This window comes from Alnus glutinosa, chromosome 7 (genome assembly GCF_958979055.1).
Source record: "Alnus glutinosa chromosome 7, dhAlnGlut1.1, whole genome shotgun sequence".
Taxonomy (NCBI): Eukaryota; Viridiplantae; Streptophyta; class Magnoliopsida; order Fagales; family Betulaceae; genus Alnus; species Alnus glutinosa.
Window position 1 is genome coordinate 5458897 of NC_084892.1, and position 10150 is coordinate 5469046.

General features: G+C 34.1%; 1 protein-coding gene across 2 annotated transcripts; it reads left to right on the top strand.

Moving 5' to 3' along the window:
- Positions 1–1925: 1925 nt before the first annotated feature.
- On the top strand, positions 1926–8577 carry LOC133874108 (agamous-like MADS-box protein AGL18). 2 transcript variants are annotated; one of them, XM_062311938.1, is made up of 8 exons: positions 1926–2294; positions 3455–3524; positions 3738–3799; positions 4756–4855; positions 5413–5454; positions 7396–7437; positions 7553–7695; positions 8301–8577. In XM_062311938.1, exons 1-8 carry the CDS (start codon positions 2113–2115, stop codon positions 8386–8388), a joined length of 729 nt encoding a protein of 242 aa, XP_062167922.1. In that variant the 5' UTR covers positions 1926–2112; the 3' UTR covers positions 8389–8577. The 2 variants fall into 2 exon arrangements, with proteins under 2 accessions (XP_062167922.1, XP_062167923.1); XM_062311939.1 differs by having other exon boundaries at positions 3741–3799.
- The last annotated feature ends 1573 nt before the right edge of the window (positions 8578–10150 follow it).

Consider the following 10150-nt stretch of genomic DNA (forward strand, 5'->3'; position numbering starts at 1 on the left):
TTCTTTTATTTCTTTTCTTTTTTTCCCTCTTCCTCTCTCTCGTCTTCTCCATAAACTTCCCTAAATCCCTCCTCTCTCACCTCCGCCTCCCTCACCCTCCACGGATTGCCCGGTTTATTCCCCGCCGATAGCGACAAAGACTTGATTATTGGGTGGTGCTTGGCATCGCCGGGGCGATGAGTGCCTCGCTGATCGTCAATCCATAAGACAACCACAAGGTACTCTTGCCCAGCCATTTGACAAAGTAGGTGGCGATCCTATCGCCCAAGCCAATCTTGACGAAGCCGAGGGCAAAGAAGAAGGAGATGACGAAGAGCCAGATGACCTCGTTGGTGAAAGCGGAGAAGGCGCAGGAGAAGGACAGGGTTTTAGTGACGACGGAGGCGGTGAGGCTGAGGAAGGCCCAGGCTCCGATGGGCAGGGGGCTGAGGACGAGGCCGGAGATGGTGGAGATGAAAATGGAGAGCAATTGCCGCCTTGGGAGAGACTTCGGGGGGTTTGGGGATGAGGAACTTCACAATGAGGCCGACGGAGATTGAGATGAGGAAGGGGATGGGCTTGACGCCTAGTGGAGGAGGCGGGGATGGTGAATTTGTGGAAGAGGAGGTGTGGATGGGTGGGAGGTGAGGTTTGAAGTCGAGGGAGAGCTTCGGCGATGGGGGGAAGATAGAGGAGGAGGAGAGAGGAGAGAGATCGAGGAGAGAGCGTTTTTTATTTTATTAAAATAATGGGTTGGGAAGCACTGTTTGCTTCCCAACCAAAAAACCCAAGTTTAGGGTACCTGTTAGAGGGTAATTTTTGATTTTTTTATGATATTTTTCCTAAACATTAGAAATGGAACCATTATTCATAGACTGATGGGAGTGTTCTTAGGGGGGGTTGGTGGAAACCATGGTCTTCCTTCTCAAAAAAATAAAAAAATAATGTATTTGTTAGCCTTAATATATATATATATATATTTTTTTTTTTCCAAAAAATTAGGCCTTTTTTGTTTACTTAGCCCCTCAATATATATATTTTTTTAATTTTTTTTTATAAATATGACCCCTTAAAGTAAAATTTCTAATTCTGTCCGTGGACTACTACATACTAGGGTGTCAAGACAGTCACATAAATAAATATCTGGAAGTCTGAAATGGGAGAGAGAGAGAGAGAGAGAGAGAGAGACCCTTGGCATTCTTTGGAAGACGAAGAGGCCATTTCTTTTCTCCTATCTTAATGTCATAACTCATAACTGCAATGGCGTACAGCTTGCAATCTTCCCACTGCTTGAGAATGAAGCAACTGTTTTTCTTTTTATTCAAATTTAAAACCCCAACTATCTAAAAAGTACAATATTAGGAACAAACAAAAAACCCCTTCATAAAGAAAACTAGTAAAAAAAAAAAAAAAAGTTTTTCTATCAATATAGGTCGAAGTTATATAATTCACGAGCAATTATTGCCACAAAAATCTGCCATCTTAAATTGATCGTTGATTAATGTTATTTAGTAAACTATTTACTATTATATAATTCGATAATGTGATAGTAAAAATAAATTTTAAAGGCTTATTTTTATTTTCACATTATTTTATTATATATCAATAGTGTAACGAACTATTCATTACATTATAGTTTGTTAATATAATTATTTTATAATAGAAAGCAAAAGACAAAATAAATAAATAAATAAATTTAAACATACCTAAGATGAAATAAATTAAAAATAAAGAGGAAATTGCTTTTTAAAAAATAAAATAAAATAAAAATCACCAGTGTAATGAGACCTATTTGCAAAAGAACCCCTATTGGAGTAGACTTCCATGGTACCTCCAAGCAGTCCCTAACGAAAACGCTGAAAGTGGTAAAAACGCAAAGTTCAAGTAATTGGCTATGCCATTTTTGGTTATTTGCCTCATATAGTATTCTGTCTGTCACCTTTCTATTCTCTATCCCAATAATGGTCGTACTTTCCTTCATTAGCCCCTAAGAATCCCTATCTTTTTCAAGCAAACACAGTTATATATAGTGCTTCCTTTCCTCTCTTCTTCCTCCCATATGAATGCTAGCTAGCGTTTGGGGGGCAGGAAAAGAAAAATTATCTGAGAGAAAGAGAGACGCAGGAAAAAACAATGGGTAGAGGTAAAATCGAGATAAAGAGGATCGATAATCTGAACAGCCGGCAGGTCACGTTTTCGAAACGCCGTACTGGGTTGCTCAAGAAGGCCAAGGAACTGTCGGTTCTGTGCGACGCCGAGGTTGCAGTCGTCATTTTCTCTAGCACAGGGAAGCTCTACGAGTTTTCCAGCTCTAGGTACGTGGCCCCCTTGATTTGAAACTTCTTGTTTGGCTTTTCAATCTAAGATTTTGTAAGGGTTTTATCAATGAGTTAAGATAATTGCAAAATGTTATCAAGAATGATGTTTATTTGTTACAAATCTGGGTTTGTGACGGCCGGGCAGTTGTTTAGAATGTGGATGAATATGTTTTCCGGCTATCTTGTGGCCCAAGTTATAAAGAAAGTAGAGCTTGTTTGGGGACACTTTTACAGCAAAAAGTTAAAAACATTATCACTTCATAAAAAAAAAAAAAATTACAATATTATTTTTTTTTTTTTAAAGTGATAGATTCGGACTTGGAATATTATCACTAAAAATAGAAACTAATTTTAGGTTGAAAAAATATGAAAGAAAAAGCCAAATATAGAGGATGTTAAGAAGAAATAATTTGATGGCAATTGAGAAAGCTAATTAATTTGTTGAAGAAGAAAATTTAATTAGGAAAATGCCATTTTTATAACAAAAACAAGAAGTACTTGAATATTTCTTTTCTCACATAACAGATCTCATGTATGGGAGAGCAGTACGTATGGGTAGGTAACATATTCCCTTTGATAAAAGATAAAATATTATTTTAGCAAAATAGTTATATAGTTTTTATTGCATAAGGTAAGTCACTGAATAATTAAATTTAAAGAATAATTACGTTTCATTCTCTTGCACAGATTTAACGATAAATTTGCAAAAGAGATGAGCAAAAAAATGAGTAAGCACATTTCTTAAATTTAATTGTGACTGACATGACTGTCACATAACATATCACATGACAGTCATGTATATGATCATGTCAGTTTATAAGTTCACGAACACTTCTTATACTTCTTATATTGGTCACTAATGCATTAAATTCAGTTTTTGATGTTGATGAATTTGTGGCCCAAGGCCAAGTTACTAGAAACTGGATTAAAGTTATCTTGCCTTGTTGTAGTGAAATTGCATGGCTGACGATAAATTCCCCCAATGATATGTTACATGCACTACTTGTGTGGGATCAAATGGTATAATATGGGCGAATTTAAATTATTTAATAAGAAAATAATAATATATGGTATATTTTTTAAGGAATTCTAGAGCATCTTAATCCATATAACATGTTTCTTATCATTGATTTTTTTTTTTTTTTTAATTCATGAAGCATGGAGCAAACTCTTTCAAAATACAGCAGGAGTCTGGATTTGGATCCTTCGGATAAGCTTGCAACAGAGGTGTGTAATCCAAGGCTTGATTATAATCATGGTGTACATTTTTTTGGCTCTAATTAACCTTTTGACGTGACCAAATTGTTGAACATGAAAGAAAAAAGATACAGTTGATCAAAGTGATCCAAGGCATTAAGTTTGGTATATGTATCACATGTTTGCCTGTTTTTCGATAGAATTAAGATTCTTATATATATCTGAGCTCTGTTAAATAAACAGCAGGTGCAAGATGACGTGAATGCACTGAAGGATGAGTTTGATAAGCTACGGTTGGCATACCTGTAAGTCATCCTGACCATATATTCAATGTCATTTGGTAATGATCTAACCGATGACATAGACAATCATTTCACAAGCCTAGGACACAGTAAACAAAATAAATAGAAACTAAACTTGCTCCCTCAAATTTACACCCAAATTCCAGTGTTCTCCCAAATTTTAAATTGTTAAAATGACTCATCAAACTGCTTAGTTCTTTCACTGAACTCCGTTAAAATTTTTTGTTAAATCTGACGAAAAATAGATAAAATATTCATTATACCCCTATCTTTTTGCGAAAATATAATTATGCCCTCAAATTAAAAAAAAATTCACATAGACCCACAACTTGATTGGGGGTATCTGGCCATTGCGACCCACGGCTAAGCTGTGGGTTTCTAACCTTGGAGACCCGCAGCCAGGTCGTGGGTCTGGAGGAGACTTGCAGCCTGGCCATAGGTCTTAAATTGTAGACCTCCCATGGTCTTTTTTTTTTTTTTTTTTAAAATTTTTTTTTTAAAATTTTTAAATTTTTATCTGATGTAGGGGTATTATTGACATTTTTCTTAATTTTTTTATTTTTTATTTTAATTTAATTTTAATTTTTTCGGATTTGCAGAAAATTTTTAACGGATGAGGCTAAATGAAAGAATTATAGTTTGGAGGGTTAATTGCAACGTTTAAAAGTTTGGGCAAAATTTGAGGGAAGAAAGAGTTAATTTTTTTGTTATTTTATTAGGAAAAACAAAAAAAAAAGAAGAACTTTTGTATGAAACCCTTACAATTTATAATTTGCGTGGAATGAGGGACTCAAGATTAATTTTTTTTTTTTTTTGATATGATCTCATTTGATTGCTACTGTTAATGTCCCGGAACAGACTAATTTTATGGTGTCGAAACACGTCACTAGAGGACTACCTCTTGAATTTATTTTTCCTTTCCTTTAGTCCCCATTCTTATAGGCTTTCTGATTATATAGGCGGATGTTGGGTAAGGAGCTGGATGACTTGAGCTTCAAAGAGTTGCAGCACCTAGAGGAACAGTTGAGTGAAGGGATATTATCTGTGAAGGACAAGAAGGTGCTGAATTATATACTTACATTTTTATACTTCTTTAGTAGCGTTAATTCACTACTTATTCCAAAAGTTTAGGTTTATAAGAAATAGTAAGTTTAATCATTCAATTAATATTTAATACTCTCCCTCACGTGTGGGTTTCAACTCACTCAAAAAGTAAGGCAAAAAACGTAAAATTAAAGTATGCAATGATTGTTTGAACTCATGACTTCTATTATAATACTATGTTAAATCAACACTTATCCTAAAAAAACTTAAGCAAGAAGTGGTAAATTTAATCTTTTGATTAATATTCTAACAAGGGTATACTGCATTTACTTTAAATTAAGGTCTCTCCTAAACTTTAAATTTGATAAATCAACCCTAAATACAAGATTGATTACAATGTTCTCCTATGGTTACAGTTTTTCCAATTTCTAACCTAAAATTTTATGTGTTTATTAATGATCATATGAGCTTGTAATCACGTGATAAACATATCAAAATTTTAGGTTAGATATGAATTTCAAGCTCGGTAGTGGTTTCTTTCACAGGCATTAACTGAAACTTTAATGTTGCAGGAGGAAGTGCTTTTAGAGCAACTCAAGAGGTCCAGGTTACAGGTAAATTAGACAATCTTTTATGAATGAATGCAGGTCTTTTTTCTTTTTCCTTTTAATCTTTTGGTTGCTTTTATGAATGAGCATCTTAATTAGGATCGATAGAAAAAGGTCTCATCAGTTAAAAAATTATTTTCACAGAAAGCTATTTTATGATTGACTCTGTCAGTTATAAATTGCTACTCTTTCCAGCGAAAAGTTTTCACCCTAGTAACTTGGGAATTAAGAAAGGAGCCAGATGGTCCAACCCGCAAAGCAAGGCCCAAAAAGAGGGGCGCCTTTAAATGTTTAAGTACTTTATATGAGAATATAAAAATATTAGACATGGTTTGGAGAACTCAATTGCTGTGATCATCTTTTTGGTCTTGTCCTATTATCAAATGGAGATTTGTTTTTTGAATCATTGCTTCTGTGTTTGAGACATTTGTTTGGAGAACTCAATTGCGAACAATTTAGCTCACTTAAAACTCCCTTGTGGTGATGGGTCAATTTTAGGCTCAACTTCAATCAAATGAAAGAAAATTTTGAATTTTGGCTTGCAATAATTTGACTCAAACTTGAAACTTGAAAAAAAAAAAATCAATTGTCAGACCTTTTTGGCAATTCGGTGTTGCATTTACTTGAGAATTATTGATGAACTGTCCAAAGTTTTTTTTAGGTTTTATGTTGGCAATTCAGTGTCAAAATTAGTTTGGTTGTAAGACTAAGTTAGGTTGCTAAGTTGCTTTTTTAGTTGGAGTTCAAATTGTGTTGAAAACTAAAGTTTAGGTACTATTGGTCGAAGTCTAGTCAAAAGATGTTCAAAAGCGGTTGCAGTGCGTCTCAAAGAACAGAGTTCCATAGAGGCTTGGTCGCAATGGTGGTCGATAGCCGATCGAATGAGGACTTCAAGAAGATTAAATTTTGAACTCCTATGAGGTTGGGTCGCAAGGCGGTTGATCAAGGTTCGAACAAAACCATTATTGAGCTTTACAAAGAAGCCACCGAGAGCCTTGGTCGCAAGCTAGTCAAAGACAGTTCGAACGAAATTGTTTTACAAGGAGTCACAGAAACGTCCGATCGATGCTCGATCGTAAAAAGTTCGAACGGTGAGTCTCACTGAAGTAGATTCGAGGCACTCGATCGAAGCCCGGTCGCTGAACATTCGAATGTCGCTACTAAGAAAAATGTGAAACCTTAGTACGCGTTCGAACGCATCATTAACCCGTTCGAATGCCGCGGCCTCAAACAGAGATTTTCATAAACCGACTTTCACTAAACCTTAGGTTTTCTCAAGCCTATATAAGCATCCTTATGCACGATCTTAAGTGAGACTTGAGGCCTTTGTTTTGTGAGCTAAGAGAATTTTTATTTTATGCCTTGACTTAATACCTCTCTTAGAGTTTTGTTAAACCACACCAAAATTTCACAAAAACCTTTAACCATCGGAGTTTTGGGATTACAAGAGGAGACTTGATAGAAGAATTGAACGGAGGTTTTAAAGTTTTTGCGGTAGGAGACAATCGGGTCGTTTGTCGAGATGTACATAAGGTTTAGTTACAAAGGTTTTGTAGGTTAAATTGTGTAATTTGATTCTTCTATACTGGATATGTTTCTTGGGTTTGACCATATTGGAATGGTTTTACCTTAGAAAAGTTCTTCAAAGGGTTTCCACTTCTTCACCGAATTGTTGTGTTTAATAGTTTGATTACTTTTCTTATATTGGTGATTGTTGTGTAGTTTCTAAATTTTAATTTGTTGAATATTTTGAAAAACATCTTTTCACCCCCCTAAGTGTTGTTTGGAGTCGATGGGGAAATTTCAGTTTTATCACCACTAAATAAGTTTAGGCTACTGAAAATACCTATGTGGGAATTAATAACATGCTCTTTTGGGTTAACCCTCACTTTCCAATCGAGTAACTTACATATCTTATTCCCTTCTTGGGTTTTAATTTACCCTCAGGAACAAAAGGCCGCGCTAGAGAATGAGACCCTGCGCAAACAGGTGAGAATCAAACTTGATTCAACTATGATGTACATCAAAACCATTTCTTTTATGTAAAACTTTATAAACATAAATAGTTGCATTAATTCTTTTTATTGTCTGCAAATATGAACAGCTTGAGGAAATGCGGCGAAGCTGCAAGTCGCCTTTCCTTCAATTCAACCCTGTGGAGAGGAGGTTTTGTCTCACAGATTCAAAAGCTGTCTCTACCTCTGCATCTGAGGAAAGTGAGCATTCAGACACTTCTTTGCACTTGGGGTAAGTTGTGAAGTTTGCATGATCAGTACAATATCTCCCAGTATTCTCTAGCTAATTAGTCCATGTTTAATTGTTTCTCCTATGTTTTCTTTTCCTCCATTTGATTTGGTTATCAACCAAGAATTTTAGGGAACCTTCGTCCCTAAAATATATTATGGGCTTTGTGCTTAAGAATTGTCCACATTTTGATCATGATACTTCATTTACACTCATTTTAAGGGGCTGTGCAGAAAAAACTAAGAAGTGACCTGTTAAATTTTGGGTGTGTTTGGGTTTGCTATTTTAAAACGTGTGATTTGAATACACAGAATTTTTTACGTTTTCACAGCGCAATTTTTTAAAACGCACTTACTCTTAAATGCTATACACTCCACCTAGAGCTTGTAGCAACAACGAAATGCTGAAGGATGGTATTGGTTTTATGGTGGCATGAGTTTCAGGCTTAACAAATATCAGTTTTGTTGCCTTTGACCATACCAATTTTGAATACTTTTAGATAGCATATTAATATAGAGAGGTTAATTTTAATCATAATTCATTGAAATTCGTTTCCAAATCCTAGTTTGATCTGTTCTTACAATTTTTGTCCATAATTTGTTTCTCAGGCTGTCTGCAGATGTTCGTAGGAAGAGAAAAGCACGAAAGATTGAACATAGATGCAATGACTCAGGGAGTCAAGTGGCGTCGGAGTGATATTTTCATTAAGAAGTTGCTGTTTGGAGTTAGATAATTGTATTTAGTAGTAAAGTAATGTTACTCTTTACACTCATTTATCACGTCCATTTCATACCGACTGATGTGATGTGTAGTGTGTTTTAATTGGAGCCACTTAAAACACGCCATCAACCGGTCTAAAATGAGTATAATATAAATGGGTGAAAAGTAGCGTCACTCGTTTTTTCTAGATTTATGTAAATACTAATGTTAAGACAATTTAGAGAACATTATTGCAGTTCATTTAATTCACTAGGATTTTGATGCTAATATGGCAGATAACCTCAATATGATTTGGAAACCGAAAGACTACATAAAGAAGAATTTGCCTTCAATTTTTGAATTGAAGAGCCATTAATTACAAGCTGTACTAAGAGTTTGTAAGGCAATCAAAACTCTCTCCGGTTGCCCGGCTCCTCACTAGTTCCTCTCAACTAGAGAGGATCTTGGTCCTTTGTAAAGTACTAAACTTCTCTCTAATTGACGAGAAATATTCTCAAAATTATAATTTCTTTTAGCCTTATATTTGTCCTGGGTAGTACACTTTTAGTATGCGAGAAACACATATTTTTTTAATATTATTTGAAAAACACATTATTTTTTAATATAATTTCCTTGGACTCAATAAATGCAAGTACAAAATCATGTGATTCTCATGTATCCCCTTTAATTTTAAATACCAAGTAATTGGAAGAAACTCTATCTGTGCTAACTCCCGTAATTTTTTTCTCCAATGGAAAAGGAGTACACAAGTTAATATGCTGAACTTAGTGTCAGTACAACTCAAACATTCACACACAAATTCTCTATGAAATTGCACATAACATACTAGCTTTTTGTATTTGTTAGAATTTTAGTTTTATATATATATATATATATTTTATCAATTTAAGTTTTAAGAATAAGTGGTAATTAAATATGGTACGAAACTAGTTATCTTGCATTCAAATCACGTCTATGTAAGTTACCTCTCATTTAACCTTTATGTCAAAACAATTAAAACAACTTGGGATAACTTCACTTAAAGGTATCGAACTATCGACCTATTTGATTTAAAGGTACTAAACTTTAAAACGTCTTAAACTAGGGTATCCAATTTTCAAAACGTCTTAATAACAGGTACTTTGATAGGATTTGCTGTTAAATTTTGCCAAAATTTCCAAAATACCTATGTGTTAATTTTTTTTTTAAAAAAAAATTATAAAGATTCAGACATAGGTATTTTTGCAAATTCCATTAAATTCTGACCAACACCTAAAATTTAGCAATTTTTTTTTCCCTAAAGAGTATTTTAGAAATTTCAGCAGGATTTAACAACAAATCCAAACAAAGTACCAGTTATTGAGACGTTTTGAAAACTGAATACCCTAATTTGAAACGTTTTGAAGTTCAGTACTCTTAAGTCAAATAGGCCGAATAGTTCGGTACCCTTAAATGAAGTTCTCCCAAACAACTTTATCTTTATCTCACATCCAAATACTTTTTTAAAAAAAATTAAAAAAAAAATTAAAAAACACTCCAAAAAAATTAAGAAACAAAACTACTGTTTCAGTCATGTATGATGCATGAACTATTTTTTTTTTTTTTTATTATTATTATTATTATTTTAATTTTTATTTTTTCTGAGCGATGCATGACAATATGTAGATGTATTGTCAACAAATATACACATCAACTGTGGGATCTATATAAAGTCAGCGATCCAACACATATAATCTTCATATTTTCTTTGCTTACGATA

Bases quoted from the DNA above. Each gene is read 5' to 3' on its own strand.
- LOC133874108 (XM_062311938.1), top strand. From the start codon at position 2,113: ATGGGTAGAGGTAAAATCGAGATAAAGAGGATCGATAATCTGAACAGC. The intron at 5,455-7,395 runs GTAAATTAGACA...ATTTACCCTCAG, and splicing joins TCAAGAGGTCCAGGTTACAG to GAACAAAAGGCCGCGCTAGA. The intron at 7,696-8,300 runs GTAAGTTGTGAA...TTTGTTTCTCAG, and splicing joins GACACTTCTTTGCACTTGGG to GCTGTCTGCAGATGTTCGTA.